At 39.0% G+C, this 20,986-nt stretch overlaps 1 protein-coding gene across 3 annotated transcripts; it reads left to right on the top strand.

The window, feature by feature from the left end:
• Positions 1–433: 433 nt before the first annotated feature.
• On the top strand, positions 434–20,371 carry TMF1 (TATA element modulatory factor 1). 3 transcript variants are annotated; one of them, XR_005930988.1, is made up of 18 exons: positions 436–737; positions 3,272–4,512; positions 6,323–6,426; positions 7,309–7,435; positions 8,406–8,511; positions 9,748–9,890; positions 10,332–10,498; positions 10,659–10,815; positions 11,308–11,400; positions 12,033–12,189; positions 12,936–13,128; positions 13,458–13,527; positions 13,611–13,703; positions 14,793–14,903; positions 15,554–15,700; positions 16,166–16,291; positions 17,163–19,405; positions 19,631–20,371. XR_005930988.1 is itself a non-coding variant. In XM_030043985.2 (18 exons), the coding sequence occupies exons 2-18, from the start codon at positions 596–598 to the stop codon at positions 17,304–17,306; spliced, it is 3,321 nt and encodes a 1,106-aa protein (XP_029899845.1). In that variant the 5' UTR covers positions 446–556; positions 592–595; the 3' UTR covers positions 17,307–20,371. The 3 variants fall into 3 exon arrangements, 2 of the variants coding, with proteins under 2 accessions (XP_040974723.1, XP_029899845.1); XM_030043985.2 differs by having other exon boundaries at positions 446–556; positions 592–737; positions 17,163–20,371; XM_041118789.1 differs by lacking the exons at positions 16,166–16,291; positions 17,163–19,405; positions 19,631–20,371 and having other exon boundaries at positions 434–737; positions 14,793–15,019; positions 15,554–15,639.
• The last annotated feature ends 615 nt before the right edge of the window (positions 20,372–20,986 follow it).

Genomic DNA, 20,986 nt, shown 5'->3' with positions numbered 1-20,986 from the left:
TAGTAAGGGGTGTGGTGGGGTGGCACGGTTTACTGTAGTTTTTAAACAGGTAATTTTTAATAACTGGACGTTTGGAAGTGTTGGAAGGCCCCATGCAAGCTGTGGGACTTAAAGCAGCCGAAGGAAGCACTAAGAAGCGGGAACTACAGCTGTCTTTTTAGCATCTCATCTGAACGACAGCAGGGAGACAGCCAGGGCCGGCCCTGCGCCATGACAGGTACCGAGGCGGAAGTGGAGGCGGGGGGGGCGGGGAAGCACCCCTCCGCCATGACAGGTACCGAGGCGGAAGTGGAGGCGGGTCACCGCCCGGCCCTCCGCCATGACAGGTACCGAGGCGGAAGGCCTTGCTCCGCCTCCCGTGACGGGTGAGGGGGCGGGCGGGCGGCTGCGTGCGGGCTTGTTTGCGACGTGGAGCCCGGCGGCGCGCAGGCGCGGGGCCGCCGCCCCCTCCCTCCTTTCCCCGCCGAGCCCGAGGCCGCCGGCCCCGCCGCCGGGGAGCGGGCTCTGAGGGCCGGTCGCTCCCCGCCCGCCTCTGTGCTTGTGGCCCGGTGCCGCCGCCGCCGCCGCCCCCGCGCGGGACCGGGCGCCGCGGAGGATGAGCTGGTTCAACGCCTCGCAGCTGTCCAGCTTCGCCAAGCAGGCGCTGTCGCAGGCCCAAAAGTCCATCGACCGGGTGCTGGACATCCAGGCCGAGGAGAGCCCCTGGCCCGACGCCGTCATCCCCGACTACGGCGACGGTAAGCGTGGGCGACGGCGGGCGGCCGCTCGCCGTGCCCCCAGCCCCCGGTGTGAGGCGGGCTGGGCCGCCTCTCCTCGCCTCACGGCCTCCCGCCCGGCCCTCGCAGCGCGGCTGGCCGGGGCGGCGCCTTCCCCTCGCCCCCCTCTTAACCGGGGCCGGGGGGTTACACCCGTGGAGGTTTAACCGGCCCTCCCTGTCCACAGCCCGTTCTGCGACGCCTGTGGTACTTCTCGTCCCCCCCCCCTCACAGGCGAGGGAGGGTAACACTGATGAAAAGCTGAGGAAACCTCGGCAGCACAGGCAATACCTGGTTGTTGTCACCAGTGTCGTGTTTCTGTTGTGTGGGTAGCACTGTGCTTCACACCCGTGTTTCTCAAGGCCTTATTTTTTTTGCCGAGGGGCTAACAGGTGGTCAAAACCGCTCAGGTAATAAAAAAAGGGGAAATTACGTTCTGAGGCGTGTGGGGAGGTGCTTTTTGCGATAGAAGGAGCAGAGGAGAAGCTGAAAGTCTGCTCCGCATAAACCAAGTGAAGTTTTCCACTTTTTGTGGCCTTAAGTTCATAGTCCTCCAACATCTGTTGAAAGGAATGTGTTGGTGCAAAAATTGTCACGGCTTGGTTATGAGAAAGTGTCTCTGTTGTACATGTGCTAATGTAGAACCTGAAAGAATGATGAGTCCTAAGTTATTGCTTGGAAATGAAAGAGTGAAAAGGAGCCCTCTTGCTGGAAACTTTTTTTCCCCTAAATAATACCTTAAAGAAAAGAATGCATGAAGAAAAGGGTGGGAAACTTAAGTCATCTGGAATCAGTGTCCTTATTGCAATTATATCTAGGAGAAATGTATGTGTTTGTAGGAGGAGGTTATTTCCAGGTATACCTGCAGCAGAGTTGGACTTCTGAAAATTGAAAGCTGTAACAATTGAAAGTGTTTCCTAGTTGGTTGCTCATCAATGCGTAGGGTCAGTTTTGCATGTCTTTTGTCCTTTTGTGGGAACAAGGGCTTGGCAGTCACATAGTCCAGTGTCATCTTAAATTACCAGAATTGTTGATAGGATACTGTGTCATGCTTAGTTTCTTAAAACTTTAGGCTTGTCAAAACCATTTTTAAATTTAATTTATATCTTAGTATTTATAGTAGTGCTGTAATTTGTAAGGAAAGCAGCAAAGATCAGCCTGCATCTGTTTTTCAGGGAAAACATACTTGTTTTTAAAAGAAGTTAAAATATTTTCTGAATGTTACAGTTCGCTCACAGGGCTTTTTCTGAAGTTATTGAATCATGGACAAAGTGGTAATAAATCAGCTGTTTGTAGTATTTTTGGCAACGAGAGCAGTAATTGCCTGAATTTGAGATCTCGAGGCCAATAGCTATCGACAGTTTCTGAAAGTGGTAGTCTGCTTTAAATACTATAACTCGGTGTTTTTTAGTAGATGCTGCTGTATAAAGTGAGCTTGTTTTTAGTAGCCTGAAATAGTTATGTTATCCAGATTATGTTTGTAGGTACAAAATCAAATTGGATTTTTTTTTTTTCTTTCTTTCTTGGGATGCTACTGAAATTTGATGCTGAAATTCTTATTATCCTTGCTGTTGACAAGTCCTGGAAAACCTGCAAGAAATACAATAATAGGAACTGTTGATGTTTTTTTAGGGCAGCTTCAGAACTAATCAGTATTTCTCCACAGGAGAAGAAAATTATCACCTTAGCTGGGCTGCTGGCAATGTGTATTGTCAGCTTCATGCTGTTGCTTGGTGTGTGAGGAAAAATATGAAGCCTGTTGCAAACTGAAAGGGCAAGAACCCTTCTTATAGTGTAAATTCTACAAATATTTAAAGCTTTTTTTCCCCCGTTTTCTGTAAGGGTGTGTGAAGTGTTTGTCTGTATGCTACTGGCAGATAACTTTTAAGACCAGTAATTGTTTCCTCCTTTTGTAATCTGTATAATTCTCTACGTTTAAACTACATTTTTTTCAGATTGTTTTGCTTAGCTTCCTCTCACTATAGGAAGCAGGAGGCCACATTCCCTTTCTCTTGTTCCGTTTGCAAAGTAAATGCTTGCTTTTTGTGCCCAAATAGGCTTCAGGCTTGCCCCTATAGCTTTCAGAAGGCTGTATGGGCTTGTTTCCTCTTCCCAGACATTTCTCCATCTTCTTTCTGAAATTCTCACTCTTGGATTTACTGGTGTAACTCGTGTATGATCTCCTTCCACCTTTATTTAAGTTACTGTTTAAGAGGGAGGGAGCAAGTTGGTTCCATTCAGGTATTCCTACTTTCTAGAGGTATCTGTGTCCACCTTAAGTCTTAGAATTACTTTGTGTCTCCCTTAAGCTTCTTTTGCTTTGTCTAAAAATCAGTTCCAAGCTTTGTAAGGAAGTAGTAATGAAAATGATGCTGATTGTGATCATGTATAGTATTTGCTTTAAGTTACGTGATATTGAAAACATTTTTTCTGAACTGTTGCATCTAAAAAGGCAAATACCGAAAAAACCCCACATTTTAAGTGTTCTTGGCCTCTCTCTTTTTTTATCGTTTTAGGAACAAATTCTCTCATAAGTGGAGGATGGGATACATCTTCCTGGCGCTTAAGTTCAAATACAGAACCACAGAATCAGCCAATATCACCAACAGCAATTACTAAGCCAGTGAGGAGGACGGTAGTAGATGAATCTGAAAACTTCTTCAGTGCCTTTCTCTCTCCGACAGACGTTCAGAGTATACAGAAAAATCCAGTGGTGTCCAAACCTCCAGCCAAATCACAGCGACCCAAAGAGGAGGTGAAAAGCACTTCAAAGGAGTCTCAACACCCCAGTCAGCTGGAAGTACCAGTGACAACAGAGGCAGAAGTGAAGGATTCCTCCGTAGCTGTCCTAGTGGACTTGAAAAACCTCGATATTCCCAAGGAGAAATTGGAAGAGAATTCTCTGCTTAAATCTAATGCCAAGCCTGAAGAAAGGACAAATGAAGTTACTGACAAAAAGGTGTCTGCTCTAAATTTGGAAGCACCTGAAGATGCTCTTAATGAAAAATCCAGCATAGGAGGGGATGCAATGGGAGGTGCACCGGATAGCACTTCGCAGCCTCTTAATGCAGGTACAAAAGACATGGGTTTGGAAACTAAGGAGCGGAAGACCGAGGACAGGCAAAGCAATACGCCTTCACCTCCAATTAGCACTTTCTCCTCGGGGACATCCACAACTAGTGATATTGAAGTGCTGGACCATGAAAGTGTAATAAGTGAGAGCTCAGTAAGTTCAAGACAAGAAGCTGCAGATTCAAAATCCAGTCTTCATCTAATGCAAACATCATTTCAGCTTTTATCTACATCTGCCTGTGCGGATTATAATCGTTTAGATGACTTTCAAAAAATGACCGAGAGCTGCTGCTCCTCTGATGCTTTCGAAAGAATTGATTCATTTAGTGTACAGTCTTTAGATAGTAGAAGTGTAAGTGAAATAAATTCAGATGATGAGTTATCAGGCAGGGCTTCTGCTTCAGCATCTGTTGCTGTCAGTCCTTCTGCGCCAAAGACAGAAACGGTTGATGCCCAGAAAAATAAATCTGAAAACTTGAATGACACTCCTGTTTTACATGCTGAGGAAGCTGAGATGGAAGAGAGTGGGAGAAGCGCAACCCCTGTTAATTCTGAGCAGCCAGATGTTTTGGTTGCTACTGTGCAAAATGTTGAAGAACAGGTTGTGAAAGAGGAGACTGAGCCGCAGCAGGATGCTGTTGAAAAATTGTTAGAAGAGGATGCTGAAAAGCAAGAGCTTAAAAAGGTAACTGTAGAACATGTTTTGCAAACACACCCCTTAATTACAAATGAAACTCCTATCATCTCCTTAGATAGGAATTAGCTTCACCTTATTTGAATGAATTAATTGATGCTGAACTACCTTACCTTGTAGAAGACTGTCCTTGATATTCTGCAGTGGAATAATACTGGTGAAATTTCTGGTCAAATGGTTTTGGATTTCACCTAATCTACCTAGTTATCATTACTGTGAATTGTGAGTAGTGCTAGAAAACAGGAAGCCTTGATAGGTCAAATGTGTAATTTTAATTCTTTGGTGCAATTTTTTTTTCTGTGAAAGGTGGAAGAGATTCCTTTAAGTATTTTGATTTGAATTATGAAGCTAAAAGTCTTTAGTATTTCAGCAATAATCAAGATAAGATTTTGCAAGCTTTTTTTTCCATGGACTTACAAACTGTCAAAATTTGATTATGTTCCAGGAGCATTGTGCATGTTCTTTGAGGATAGCAGTAGTTAGTCTAAATAAGGCCTTTTTACTAGTCAAATTAATGTTTGTTTTTAGCAGAAATAATCTTTCCTTTTAAAAAGAAGGTACGCTAGGCTTTATAATGAAGATGATGGGCATAGTTATGGATAGCAAATAGATTAAAAGAAATTTGTATGGCTAGTTTAAATAGATGGAATGACTAGAAATGTGAAGAAGTATGATGCTCAAGTGTATGGAAGGCTAGACTGGAGCTTTGAAGTAGCGTGTTTTGCCCAGTTCTGCCAGCATGTTGTGTACACTATCTTTTTTCCATTTCCTTGGTCACCTTTCTGTACCTCTATGCATATTTTTAATTTCTGAGCTCCTTTGACATGTGTTTTGCTCTGTTTCTTTGCATTTTGCTTTGCTCATAGTCTGTGTGCCTAGTATGTGACATAAATGGGCCATACTCATGGCCTTCTGCAGTAAGCGTGTTTGCAATACTGATGCTGTTTCTGATAGTAATAAGGGAAAAGCAATTGCTTATGGGACTTTATAAAACCCCAATGTAATCTGTGTTTTAAGAAAAGCATTTTTTTGTGTAAATCGTACAGAACATCAGTGTAAATTCCTTAAGGAGATCCAAAGCCATGGACTGTTATCCATAAGTTTTTCTAACTTAAATGGTTATATGTTGTGGGCAATAGTGATAATGGACCACAGCAAATTTTCTCTTTCATTGGCCATAGTGAGCTACACTTACAGAATCTGTTTCATTTGTTTATATTTCTATATTTGCATGTATGTCTGTGTTACTTCTCTGTATTTAGCTTTCAAAAATCTGGTATTAAGAAATGATTCTGATGTGAGCTAAGAGCTCTTGACCCTGTCTAGAATGTCTCATCTGATCATGTTTTGCGGCTTTGGGCCAATGTTTCACAGAAGAGATCTTCCACTGTAAATTATTCTGTGATTCCGTAAAGAGTGGTGTAAGGAGCATGGGGAGTCTTAATGGTTAATGTTAGCTATAGTTTTGTAGGCTATCAGCTCTCTTTAAAAACTTTATAATTAAATATAACTGTTGATGATTTTGTTGAGGAACTTAGCTGAGCCCAGGTGTGCTTACTTAGTAGGATTTCTACACCTGTAGAAAACAGGTGTCTTGTGTTTATATATTGCTTAGTTCTAAATTAATGTGGTAGAAACATGGTAATCTTCAGTGACTTTTACCTCAAATTCCTAAAAACATTGACAAGTTCAGCTTTAAATAGTGTTGGGAGGGAATGGTGGGGGGAAAGGGGAAGCCTGCCCCTCTTGTGTTTTAATTGTCCCATTCATCTGATCTTTATCTGTAAAAAACGTTGTCCAGATGATTGATTCATTAACTGAGAAACTGGAGAAGAGGGAAATACAGTTATTAAGTACTAGTAAAGAAAAGGCGCGCCTGGAAGAAGCTTATGATAACCTAAAAGAGTAAGTATGAAAATATACACAGTAGTGGGTGTAACTGTAACTTTACTGTAATACAATCAGTAGACAATATTGTAAAACAAATAGCTTTATAACTAGAACAAAGGTTGCAAGGGATGTGCAGTGTTTGGGAAAGGTGGAAATAATGATTGCATGTGCTGTGATGGTATTTTTTTAAAGAGACATTATTTCTTGGGGCCAAAATCTCTTTTGGGAAGAGGCTAGTGAAAGATTTTTCAGTAAGTAAGAAGTAGGAATGACAAACAGATGTGTAGAGTCAGACTTGGTTATTAATAAAGATGTTTGTTATAAGACTGGATTCAGCTATTAAGGGAGACTGACTTTTCTGATACAGATGGATGAACCTGATTTACTAAGTAATTTGCTGACAAAAATGTAGGCAGTGAAAGTGTGGTAGAAGGGCTGGTTGTAGGGAAAAATCTGAATTCATTATTTAATTCAGTTAAAATTAAAAGGAAAAAAAATTTAAAAGTTAGATTTACCAGTTTACTGATCAAATATCAAGTTTAAAAATTTACAGATAAAATGCGAAGGTATTATTTGATGACTAAATTGATCTTAACTTAAAAAATTTGCCCTGTATATGATACAGACTATGGTTAATCAGAAAGAACTTGACTAAGGGGCAAAACATTTAAGGTAAATCAAGCATTTAATTGTTTTCATGGGTAAATTACTGAATTAATAAAGATCTTTGATTAGTACTTCTAATATGGATGTGTTTTTTTGACTTCTGGTTAATGTGTAAAATAATAATAAAAAAAACCAAAACACATTTTAAAAGCATTTAAGACAACCTGTTGCAAACTGCTTGGAATGTCACATAACCGTGCAACTGTTCTGAAATGTTAATTTTAAACATAGTGAAATGTTTAGAATGAAAGAAGAGAGCAGTAGCCTTTCATCTCTTAAAGAGGAGTTTGCTCAGCGAATTGCGGATGCTGAAAAGAAGCTCCAGGTAGCCTGCAAAGAAAGAGATGCAGCTAAAAAGGTAATCTGGCTTTTTAGTGAAATTAATGTTTATTATTTTAGAATGCAGTTGAATTTCTTGAGGTCAATTCATAAAAATTAAGCTAGGGAAAAGCATGAGGCTGGCAGGTGCTGTCTCATGGTATTAGTAACTAGCATAAGCTGATTCTAGCTGCCCAGGCTGCTTGTTATTTCCTTGTGTTGACACATGTATTCTTGCAGCTGTGTTGTGAACCAAATTAGGGAACTCATTTAAGTTAAAGTTAGCCTGGTTTGGGGTGGGGGGGAAGGTTTAAGGTCTGCTCTCATTTACCTTGTACCCATATATGCATTTGCATTGGTGTGCGGGAGAAGAATGGCCTGGGGATGTGGGGAAGTGGTGAAGTATGGGAATGGCTTGTTTAGAGGATTAACTGGTAGGAAAATTAAGGACTGATGATGGATTGGTTTGGAATGAGCAAAGAAGACTGCAGCAACAAAGTTTATGGAGTTTAAATGTTCTTGACCTGGTATCACAGCACTAAATTTCTCTAGCTTACTGCTAGTCTGCAAAAAGTAAACTCAAATCTGTAACTGGAAAAAAAAATATTTTTCACAGTTGTTTTGTCACTGTATGTGTCACTGTTGGCACAGTGGTAAGTTGAAATAGAAAAATTATCTGATACCTGTGTGCAAATACAACAGTTTATTTTTACTATATTGCAAAAGTTTAAAGTATAGAAATTGAAGTGGAAGGAGGAATTGGAACAAATTGTGCAGAGAATTTATGGAGTCTCAATCCTTGGAGGTTTTTAAAACTTGACAGAATAAAGCTCTGAGCAATCTGATTTGATCAGATAATCTCCAGAGTTCCCTTCCAACCTAAATTGTTTTCAAAGAAAAGCCTTTTGAGAGGAAGGGGAGAAGAAAAAGGTGGTCAGTGTAACTTACTGTGCGTTTTTCCCTAAATATAATTTAATAAATAGTCCTAAGTATTTTATCCTATTATTTAGGAAGTAAAGACTGTTAAAGAAGAATTGGCTACTAGGCTTAATACCAATGAAACTGCCGAATTACTGAAAGAAAAAGAAGAGCAAATCAAAGGATTAATGGAGGAAGGTGAGAATTAATATTTTTTTTAATAGTAAAAATTTGTAGAATAATTTGAAATGTACTGCCTTCACATACGAGCCACCTTTATGTAGGGGAAAAAAACCCCCATTATTTGAAGCATGTTAGATGTTTCTGAACATTTGAACCGTTGTTGTGGTTTAACCCCAACCAGCAACTAAGCACCACACAGCTGCTTTTTCACTCTCCCCACCCAGTGGGATGAGGGAGAGAATCGGGGAAAAAAAGTGAAACTCGTGGGTTGAGATAAAGACAGTTTAATAGTACAGAAAGGAAGAAAATAATAATAATAATAGTAATAATAAATAAATAATAAAAGAATTAGAATATACAAAACAAGCGGTGCAGAATGCAATTGCTCACCACTTGCTGGCTGATGCCCAGTTAGTTCCCGAGCAATGATCCACCCCTCCTGGCCAGCTCCCCCCACTTTATATACTGGGCATGATGTCACATGATACAGAATACCCCCTTTGGCCAGTTTGGGTCAGCTGTCCTGGCTGTGTCCCCTCCCAACTCCTTGTGCCCCTCCAGCCTTCTTGCTGACTGGGCGTGAGAAGCTGAAAAATCCTTGACTTGGTATAAACTCTACTTAGCAACAACTGAAAACATCAGTGTGTTATCAACACCATTCTCATACTAAATCCAAAATGTAACACTATACCAGCTACTAGAAAGAAAATTAACTTTATCCCAGCTGAAACCAGGATAAGCATTTAGTTAATAGCAAAGAGCAATAGGAGGGATCAGTCAAATGCAGATGGCTAGAGGGGTACTTTCTGCAGCATGCATTAAAAGGTGCTGTGAGATAAAACCAGCATGCAGTACAACGCTCCATGTTCCATTCAGCAGAAATCTAGCTAGGGCATTGTTCAAGGCATTTCTACAGTGTCTCCCTTACTACTTCTTAATTTTGGAAGTAAAATACAGTTACTAAATGAACAGGCCATTTTGGTTTTTTTCCTGATATGCTGAGCTCATTTGCTTTACTTTCAAAGCCCTTCACTGTCTATCCTATCTTACTATAGCTTAGCATAGCAAGGTCATCTCAGGATAAGGTAGATTTAAAACTTAAGAACTTGCATGAAAAAATGTAAGAGTAAGTATTTCCGTACATAATTGGTTATTATTTTCATGGGACTGAATAGCAGGGCAGGGTGTGAATAGAGAGAGTTTATAGAATAACAGCAATATGCACTAGCTTTATGTTCATTTTCTTCATAGGAGAAAAGCTTTCCAAACAGCAGCTGCACAATTCCAACATCATTAAGAAATTAAGAGCCAAAGAGAAAGAGAGAGAAAATATTAACACAAAACAGAACAAAAAGATTAAGGAATTGGAAGAGGAGTTGCAGCATTTAAAACAGGTGAGATATTTGGTGGTGTTTTTTTTTTTTTTTTTTTTAAAGCTGCAGAGTAAAACTGTGGTCAGGTATCTTTCCAGCTGCTTGTTTGCACTTGCACTGCTGGTTATCAGGTGGGCTGACCAAATTCAGTACACTAAATTTTAGGTGCAAGACTTGTACCAGCAAAATTTGGGCAGTTTTTTTGCTCAGTGATTGAATCAAGACCTTAGAAGCAGCAGACCCAGTATGAGGAAGTGTGTGAAACTGTGGTGAAGAAGAGCCCCCTCCTCTGGGGAGTATGGGGGAGCAAAACCTTTCTCTTTTGGTGAAGTGTTAGATTGGTTTAGTCATTTTGTGTAACTTTGTCCTGAATTGGTTGCCACAGTTGTCATTGTCCTCAGATGGCGTTGTCTACCTTGTGTACTGGGATTAGTCTCATGCTTCTTGTTTGTGCTCTAATAGGTGCTTGATGGCAAGGAAGACCTTGAGAAGCAACATCGAGACAGCATTAAACAGCTAAACAGTGTTGTAGAGCGACAAGAAAAGGATCTTGCTAAACTTCAGGCGGAGGTGGAAGACCTTGAAGAACGGAACAGAAGTGTCCAGGCAGCACTTGACAGTGCATACAAGTAAGCATATATTTGTGTGCCTGTCTTCAACCATACATTCAGCTTCTGTGTCTATTTCTTGTGCAGTGCTTGTGAAATGTTAATATATAACAAAGTTATTTGCAAAGTCGCTGTTGGCATTGTATAAACTGTAAGTGCATTGCCTTCCCCCCCTCCCCAGGGAACTTGCAGATCTTCATAAAGCTAATGCTACAAAGGACAGTGAGGCACAAGAAGCAGCCCTAAGTCGGGAAATGAAGGCAAAGGAAGAGCTTGGATTAGCTCTGGAGAAGGCCCAGGACGAGGCTCGGCAGCAGCAAGAAACTTTGGCAATTCAGGTGGGTCTTAAATGCAGTGAATAAACCTTTTCATTGAACAGATGGGTGTAGTTGGATGGTGTGTGCATGTGATGTAACGAACCAGATGCAATACAAGGTGGAACTTATTTTTGTGTACTTAGCAAATATCCAGTGGATTTCTTTCCTGTGGACTTGTTCAGTCTTTAGTGGTAGTTGTGCTGAGCTTGAAAATATTCATTTTATTTAAAAATACTTTTAATTTTACTTGTCTGTATAAAATGACTTTGACAGACTCTGTTAAGTTTGTAGTGCTCTTACCATGATGCAAAGTCCAAGAGATTTAGTTGAACAAAATTTTTAGTGATAGATAATTCAGTGTAACTATTTCTGTACATGCAAAACATAAGCCTTCAACTTGTAAACAGACATACCCTGTCTAACAGTGTTTAAAAATGGTATAGGACTGTAGCAATGAATAGGTGGTACTATAACTTTTGGCAATAGATTAGTGATGATGTCTTGTTTATTTAGGTGGCAGACCTGAGGCTAGCACTGCAACGTGCAGAACAGCAGGCAGCAAGAAAAGAAGACTATTTACGCCAGGAAATTGGTGAACTACAACAGGTGCTATAGCAAATAGATGATGCCAACTTTTATCTGCAGGGATGGCTTCTAAAAACTGGAAATAAAATGCTATCATGACATTAATAGCCTGAAAGAGAGCCTTTGTTTTCCTGGTTACCCGTGGTATTTGTCCTGTGTAGAACAACAATAAAAATACGAAAGGAAGTGGTTTTTTAATCATGTACTGAAAACAAAATCCTAATTTTTTTTATGATGCCTTGGAAATGCAATGCTGTCCTTTTAGTATAAGACAAAGTACAGCCATTAAGTTTGTGCTAGTCCTCTAAAATTGCTAGCAAATATGTTTTGAATGACTTCTTAGCTGCTGCTTAAGAGTATTTTTATTGTTCTTAAGGTCCAGAAGATAGGTTGTTGCCAAAATCAAGTGATGTCCAGAGGGCTGGACATCTCTGGGCCATTGCTCTATCATGTGTCTAGAAATGTTAAGCTTCTGTCTTGGAATGTCACACTTTACTCTGAGTTTGATCACGTGAATTTTAGAATGTAAAGCAACTGTCAAGCAGTATTTTTAGAATGTAAAGCAACTGCTATGTGTTTAGCTGAATTCTATATCAATCTTTCAAACCATCATACAATTTTAAAGCTTAGTTATATTGAATTTGTGATTTCAGAGACTCCAAGAAGCAGAGAGCCGGAACCAAGAACTAAGTCAAAGTGTTACATCTGCTACACGGCCACTTCTCCGGCAGATAGAAAATCTGCAAGCCACGCTGGGAGCACAAACCTCTGCGTGGGAAAAACTGGAGAAGAACCTTTCTGACAGACTTGGTAAGATGTTTTTAGCTTTCACTAAACTGTGAGGCTCTTGACGAAGATGTGAGATGGCTGAAGGTAAATGAAAAGGGCTTGACGCTTGCCCAAAGTGTAGGTGGTGGATCAGGAGAGGTGAGCACAAAATGGTTTCCTGTAAGGAAATGGTATGTGGGGTATTCTGCCAAGGTTCTTGGACAGGTAATTCACGGATTGTCTTTAAAACACAGTGTAATGTGAGATTGTAAGGTAGAGGTGTTAAGGTGTACATGTCCTTACAGCATCTAAAGGAAAGATGGACCTTGAGACACTGAAAGTATACCAGCATTTTCAGTTGTCAAGCCTAGTGCTTAGATTCCGTATTGTAAAGGTTGTAATCATTTACTTACCTAACCGCATAGGTAATGAGACATATATTTGTTGATACAGTAGTAATCTAATATTTTAAGTGAAAAACACATAAAATGCCCAAAGTTGGACCCAGAGAAATTACTTCCTATCTGGAGGCAATCTGTAGTTGTATATTGCATTCTGAAAGAGTATGAAGTCTCCTTGTGCTGTGTTGCTTTGATCCTCTAATTGTATGGTGGAAAATATTTAATTTCCTTTACAACAGAAAACAGATTTGATTTTTTTTTTTTAAAGAAAAATAGTTGCATATAAAAAAAATCAAATGCCATTTTGATGCATAAAAAAATGGCCCATATTATAGATGTTTGATCAAAAAAGTTAAATTCCATTTTTTTTCTGTACTTTAATACTAGGTGAGTCTCAAACTCTTCTAGCAGCAGCTGCTGAGAGAGAACGGGCTGCTACAGAAGAACTTCTTTCTAATAAAATTCAGATGTCTTCTACTGAATCTCAGAATAGTCTTTTAAGACAAGAAAATACACGCCTTCAGGCTCAGCTAGAAGTGGAGAGAAGCAGATTGAAGAAAATGGAAAATGAAAACAGTAGGTGAGTTACATTTCTGGTTAACAGCATCTCTCAAAATTGTAGTGAAATGGAGTAAGCTATCTCTTAATAACCATCTGCAGCAGATCTCTTTGGAAGTTGGAAGACTTGGTTCTTTTGAGTGTTGATGTGACTATGCAAAATGTTGACAGCTATTGATAAAGTTGCCCATCTTGTTAAGGTATTTTGTTTCATGCTAAAGATTGAAGCATGTTCCTTTCATAATGTTTTAAAGCCTTGAAGCTATGTTTGTTTTAATAGTACATGAATCTAAAGTAAACACAGAATACTTATTTACTGACTTTCCCTACCTCTTTCTTTCCTCAATGTAGGTATGAGGTTGAACTAGAAGGGCTCAAAGATGAGTATGCGAAAACCTTGGAAGATGCGAAGAAAGAAAAGGTATTGCCTACTTCAGCTTTTATCTATGTTATTGTTGAAGTCTGAGCTAGCAGGAGGTTGACAACCTGTATTTATTTTTGTAGACGCTGCTAGCTACTCAGTTAGAAATGGAGAAGATGAAAGTTGAACAGGAAAGAAAGAAGGCAATTTTTGTGCAAGAAGCAGCAAAGGAGAAGGTACCAAAACCTAACATTTCTGTTCATTCTTATTGATACTGTCATTATTTTAGTAGATACCTAGAACCTGAAACTGTCACAAGCAACAAAGTGGACTTAGAGCTGTACAGTATATACTGTCGGCCTAAGCATTAGGGACTTGGCTTTCTCTTTGTGACAACCTTTTATTTCCAGTGACATAAGTACTTGTGTTATACTCGATGAAATGAGTCTTGAGTAATAGTCTATTTAACCTGAGAAGAGATAAAATATGGATAATGATTGTTTTAATATTCTGATTTTTTTTTTAATGCTCTTGGATTCTTTTTCTTATGAAGCTACTTGTTTTCTTTGCTTAGACTACTAGCATTGCTTTCACTGAATTCCTGTTTTGCGTTTCACATGACTGTGTGATGTACTACATGCTTTCCAGCTTAAGTCACAAGTCACAGAACAGTCCTTAATAGTCGGTAACTTTGTTACTGCTAATTAGCAGTTGATATTAAAGTAAAACTGTTTCTATTACTGGTTTCTTACCATCTCCAGTTCTAAAATCCAAGGGCTTTATCCTTCAGAGGCTAGTACACTTTCAGATGCTGCCTGTAAAAAGAGGTCAGTCTGTTTGGAATGTATATCAGTAAGGTATTAGCATGTGAGAAATCTCAGAATTTAATTCATACACTTTATTAAAAAAAAAAAGTAGCATTAACGTGCATTCTGAAGAGAGACACACTTCTGAGTTTAGGATGTTGTTCCTGTGATACATTTGGGCGTACAAAACTGCCTCTGAATCTCCCTTGGCTACTTGAAATTCTTTTGGTGTAATTTGCAACTTCTCTCTTTGTTTCCTGAAAAGTCTGAGAGCTTGAACGTAGGCTATAAGTGTTAGTAGCACAGAAATTCTTCATTGTTGAACTTTAGTATGTTTTAGGGATGGGGGAAGGGGAAAGGTTATCTGTCACATTGCGTTCTATAGTTGGTGGTGGAAAAGGGCAGTCTGTTCTTTACAGAATCTGTCTTTCACCATCTTGTAAACTTTTTTCCTTATCTAACTGGTGGTGTTGTGTGTGGGGGGGTTTTTGTTGGTTTTTTTTTTTTTTTTTTTTGAAGGATCGGAAGTCATTTACAGTTGAAACTGTTTCAAGTACTCCAACTATGTCACGCTCTAGTTCCATAAGTGGAGTTGACATGGCAGGTCTTCAGACATCTTTCCTCTCACAGGTATTATGTATCAGTTATATTGGCTTTTTTTTTTTGACAGACTGTTTTCTTTCCTCTTCAAGAAGTTTCATTAATGTAGAAAATGACTCTTCAAGAGTATATTGGCCTTAGACAAGGTAATTCCTATGCAGAAACATCTAAAACCTGCTTACAAGATGTCTGTGATTGTAAAACATCTGTGAAAGACAGTGTGAAACTACAACGCTTATTGCAGAGTAATATATACATGTATTGGTGCTGAGTTCACATGTCTAATTTCATCTAGAATAATTGAGTAACACTAGTAGGAGTTAACTCAATTGATCTATTTTTACTAGCATCCCTGGTTTAGGGCACAGCCCTGCTCCCTAGGCTGTTGTGGTCTGTGTGAAGTCCACTGCTTCTGCTGCTTCCCTGTGGATATGGTTATCAATGTCCAAGTTAAATGGCGGTTGTATAGGTGACATGAGAACTTGCCAGTAAGGAGGTATCTCAAATTGTAGCTATTCACCTTAAGCTTTTGTTTTAAAAACAAACTTTAAGCATTGAAATGCTTGCCTAGTGACAGTATAATTTAAAATCTGAAGTGATTTAATACTTAAGGGGAGGAAAGATTCCAAAGTGTGCATGTTTTTGTCTAATTTTAAGCTTCTCTAACCTTTTGTTTTTAGGATGATCCTCATGATCACTCATTTGGGCCGATAGCTACTAGTGGGAGCAATCTTTATGATGCTATAAGGATGGGAGCAGGTTCAAGTATAATTGAAAACCTTCAATCACAGCTAAAACTAAGAGAAGGAGAGATTGCACATCTACAGGTACTGTAGTTACTCTTACATAACCAAACACAGCATTTGTAAGTGTAAATACTAATACAGTCATTATTATATTGTTAGTTTTATATTCAAAAAGCTTGGTCCCTCTCCTCATAGCAGAATGCATTCACTCTTCCCCTTTTATGACAGTTCTGTTAACTGGAATGGCCGCTGGAGGTATGTGTAGGGACAAGCAAGAGAAGGATTTGTTGCTTCCTTTTTTGTTTTGGCAAGGACCTATCCAGAAAACTTGTCTATCTGAAAAAAGAAAAAAACAAAAACAAACAAACAAAAAAACTCCTAAGAAACCACTGATCAGAATTGAGAAGAGAGTGCTTCCAGGGTGTGCTCTTTCTTAGTCTGGCTTAAGAAAAAGCCTTAATTACTGTATCAAAATATTTTGATACGGTGTTTTATAAACATGGCAAATTCTTTCCTCCTCCTAATTGTTAAAAGTGTTTACCTTAGCTGGAGATTGGAAACCTTGAGAAAACTCGATCGATAATGGCAGAAGAACTGGTTAAATTAACAAATCAAAACGATGAACTTGAAGAAAAAGTGAAGGAAATACCAAAATTACGTGCACAGTTAAAGGTAAGTGTATTTCTGTTGTAAATTTGATGTAAAATTGACATATTTTGGGTGTTTTAGGAATACCCCTATCAATTTAGGATTATATTCAAATCTGTCCCTAATAATAAATGACTGAAGAGCCTGGGGTTTTTTTTTGTGTAGAAGAATCTGAAAATGCCTAGTCTATGATTAGGTAGTCACTTCAAAATGCAGTTTTTAGAAATGTGTGCTGCATAAGCTTGCATGCTAAATCAAGGAGAGAACTTTTCTTTTTTTCTCTCATATAAGACACTTGTCTGGAAGTAGTCTTTTAGAGGAGGGGGTGTTTTGATAAATAGCATGGATTTGTGAGAGTTTGATGCAGAAACTGAATGAGTGTGCAGTACTGATATAGGTAATAGGACAAATATCTTAATCCTCTAAATGTTTAAGAACTTAAATTGAAATATTGAAAATAGTTCTAGAGTAATTCAAGAAATGATCATTGTTCTTTAAATGCAGAATGTTAAACTTTCCTAAGAAACATTTCACAAACTGTGGTCATAGCTGTGGTAAAACTTTGTGCAGTTTGCTAACTGTTCTTTAATGCTCATAGCAGTTGAACTTCAAAGTGCTTCAGTGCATCCTCTGAAGCCAGCACTAATTCTTTGTAGTCAAGGTTCTTTGTCTTTGGAATATCTTGCTTTTATATCTAGAGTATAAATCTAGCCATATTCCGAGAGTGAAAGCATAAAATATTTTTGAAGAGTTTACTATGTGTTTCACTGTAAAGGAGTTATACTTTGATAAAATAATGCTACACTTACTTTCCCTAGTAGTGTAAAACACTATCCTAGCAGCAACTTTTTTTTTAAGCTGAAAAAGTCAGATAACAAACTACGTATCCTTGCAGGATTTGGATCAAAGATACAATACAATTCTTCAGATGTATGGAGAGAAAGCGGAGGAAGCTGAAGAACTCCGACTGGATCTCGAAGATGTGAAAAACATGTACAAGACTCAGATAGATGAACTTTTAAAACAAAGACAAAATTAATTCCTGCTGGAACTCTTAACATTATACGATAACAGATTGTAAAGATAATTGTTTATGTAAATGCTGAATTTAAATGTCTTGTAAAAAAAAACCCCCTGTATTATAGAAAGTGTGACTATATAATAGAGTTCATATGTTGACAAAAAAATCAATGCTTTAAGTGTCTTGTACTGTCTGCGGTTAAATTATTTGTGCAATATTTAATTTTTTTTCTCAGTCATCCCTTTATTTAACTTTTTGCTAAACAGTGGACCATTTAACTTCTAAACAGTAGCAGAAATGATGATTGTTACCTTGTGAGACCAGCACTGGAATGCATGAGTTTTACTAAAGCAGCCCTGGATTCATAAACTCTGTATATCTGTGAAAATGACATTACAAGTCTTTTTTAAGTGTTCTTAATATGAGTTTTTCTAAAATTGCATCAGTAAATTTTTAATAACAGAATAGCAATGGCTTGCTATCTGAAGCATAATTGGTGGATATTTTTATGACAGGAAAAATCTCATATTTGTACTCAACATCTGAACATGTTAGGATCATAATTCTCTATTCTTGGGCAAATCAGATTAGTCTAACTATTTTACACTAACTCCTCTAAGCAGAGCATGAGACTCAGATGAGATTTTATAAATTACAGCTTCATCTTCTATATTGCTTGTGTGTTGTCTCATGAGCTGCCTAGAGACAGCAGCTCTACTTGTAATTCTAAACGTGTTCAACACCAGAAATCTGAACTATTGCATATTTGTTCTAGATTTGGATGCTGATTTTTAACAGTAGCTAAAACAGTTCAGAAGAATGCAGAAAAATTATTTTATTTTTTTTTTAATTAATTACTGCTGCTCTCATGGTTCCTTGTATAGCAGTAGCAAGGTTTGGAATTTTTGCAAAATTGTACTGTGACTTAATATAGTTTTCAAGCAAGTCTCCAGTGGCTGCAAAGTATTTCTCATGCCATTCCTTAAGCAAGGTATTGGTCAAATAGCATCCACATGGCTTGAAGTTTAGCTGCATTTTCGGTAATGTCAGAGGAAACGTTTGAATTGGACCCTTGGGAATGCTGAGAATCGGGGGAAGAAGCTTGCGTCTTCCTCTCTGCATTCCAGACAGCAAATATTTTGCTACATCTCAGAACTGTAGCTGTGATAGGTACTTGTGTGAAATACGTGGCAGTTGAAATTCTTTGCTTATCATACCATTGCCTCTATTGTGAGAGGTTTTTTTCACATCTGTGCCCGTTGTAGTTTGTGTTAGAGAACTCTGTTCTTGCTTGTGTATTCAGTGGCCTGAGAGAGACAAAGAATAGGAATGATGAGAAATTGCTTCTGGAGAAAAGCCTCTCAGTAAAACTACTTTTCTATGGGTGTTGGGGATTTATTCCTCATTGGGAGAACAGTTAGTCACTGAAGTTACACAGGCAAGGGTGCATTCATGGAAAAGCCTAGTTCAGTTTGAGATTCAGCCAGTTATTCTGAGGATTTCAATAAAGCCATAGAGCAAGAACACTAAAATTTGTCTTAACCCCCCCATCTGTCATAGAAACTTTAACTGCTTAAATAAAATACTTTTTTATTTTCTTTCTTTTTTTTTTTTTTTTCTTCATCGGGAGGTGGGAAGGAACTACCCTCTTACTGTCTTAGTTTCAGTTTTGGAAACCAGGGTGAAACCATTTTTCTTCTAAAAAACTCAGAATTTAACACTTTGCCTTCATACTGAAGCATGGTTGGTTGCTCTATGTTTCAAAAAAAACCACACCCCAAAACCACCCCACAAAACCCCAAAAACCACTCCATATAAAAGCACTTGTTGGAATTTACTGATTTGCTGTGTGTTAGAATTATGATGTGCAAATGTTAGAAGTTCAGCCTTTTCTTAAAAAAAGAAACTTTTTATGATGGTCAAAGATTAGAAATTCTATTCAGCTTTTATCTACTGCAGCGAATCAATAAATTGCTGATTTTCACTTTTTTTTTTTTTTTTTTACAGTCTTGGTAGACAAATGCAGCACTCCTTAAAAAAAAAAAAAAAATCCTTTGAACTTTTATTTGGACCTATTGCTGCCAGTGCTTTTGAAGGTAACATTTCCTGCGTAATGGGTGAGTAGCTACTCCTTAAGGGCTGGCACAGGTGCAGTTTTGAGTATGTCTCAGACTATTTTGGGTTTTCAGGAAGAGCTTAGGTAAATGGGAAATTTTAACATGCAGTCAGCATTAGCTGTTTTAGATATAAAAGCATTTGTCAGAGCATTAGATTTTTAAATTTTACAAAAGTAGATGTAAATACTTGTATTGACTATTTTTGGATTCTTTATTCCCACTTAGTGCAACCTTTACTATCACATGAGAATCGGATGGCCTGCTGTGTCTTAATCATCAAAGCCTTAGAAAACAAAGTGGCTGTTGGAAGGTAACAAAGTATTCTGTTTTGGTCATCTTTGATACAAACCTTGTATGTGTCTTGTGAAGAAATACTAAGATTAATGTCTGCTTGCACACCTTAAGTTCGTTGCTGTTACTGAGATTGCCTAGAAAAGTAATGTGCAGAATGAAAGCACTTGGGTCAGAATACTAATGTCCACTTCTGTTTATTATTTTAGAATATTCTTTCTGAAAGCAACTAACTCATACCTCATTTTCACTGTATATACAAGTATGAAGAAATGCTCTTACTCAAAGTATACTGTTCAGAGGGGGCTTACTTCCTAGTCTATGGAAGGTAACAGAAAGGCATTTAAAGAGCATTTATTCATACTTGCATAAATTTAAACAGAAGTGGTATTTGCTTCTCTGGGCACTGTTGCATCCTTTATGAACGCAGGAGGTGATGTTCAAAATCCTAGGTATCCATACCTGAGAGAAAGGGTTAGTTCTATTAATTTTTTTGTCCCACTTCAAGTTTGTTGCAATTTATGTACCTATGTTTTACTAAGGGCTATAATGATCATGAATATGAAACTAAATGGGTTGTCTCATGGTGAAACTGGAACCCTTGGTTTCTAGTTGTAAAATGTGTATAAACTGTAAAAAGCATGGGTCAGGGTAAAATAAAATTTTCTGCTAAGAGTGTGCTCTGGTTCTCCTTGAGAAAAGCCTTAAAACCAGTTTTGTGGTGGGCGGGTGTGTATGAGGCAAGTGCTATGAAAGTATTGCGAAAGTAGAATATGTCAAATGCAGTTTGAATTTTGAGTTACAAACGCCAGTTAAAGTCTTATTTCGGTACACGAGGCTGGTTTATTTGTAAGTGCGCTGCAGTAATGGGTTTAAAGAGAAGGAGGAAGTTCACGCAGCTTTCCCTTCTTCGCGTAGGAGTCCCTGCCCGCCGGCCCTTCTTCTCCCGCGGCTTTCCCCCTTTCTCCCCCCCGAACCCGAGGGGCGAAGCGGCTGGAGCCTTAGTGCCTGCCCCCCCCCCCCCCCGCGGCAATTGCCGAAGCAGGAACGGAGCGAAACCGTGAACGACGCTGCGTGTTGCCGATAAAGGCGATGCCCTGACCAAGCAGGGGATTAATTAACCTCTCCCCTTGCGAATAGGAAAGTTTCCGAGGCGGGGGGGGGGGGGGTAAAGCGCTCGGCCGGCACCGCTCTTCCCGGCCGCCGTGTGAGCCCCAGGCCGGCCGGGGCTCCCGGGGGGGCGGTGTGTGTGTGTGTGTCGGGGGGGGGGCCGCCTCAGACAATGGGGTG

This window comes from Aquila chrysaetos, chromosome 20 (genome assembly GCF_900496995.4).
Source record: "Aquila chrysaetos chrysaetos chromosome 20, bAquChr1.4, whole genome shotgun sequence".
NCBI classification, from domain to species: Eukaryota; Metazoa; Chordata; class Aves; order Accipitriformes; family Accipitridae; genus Aquila; species Aquila chrysaetos.
The sequence above is the reverse complement of the archived record's forward strand: the minus strand, read 5'-3'. Positions and strand labels throughout refer to the sequence as shown.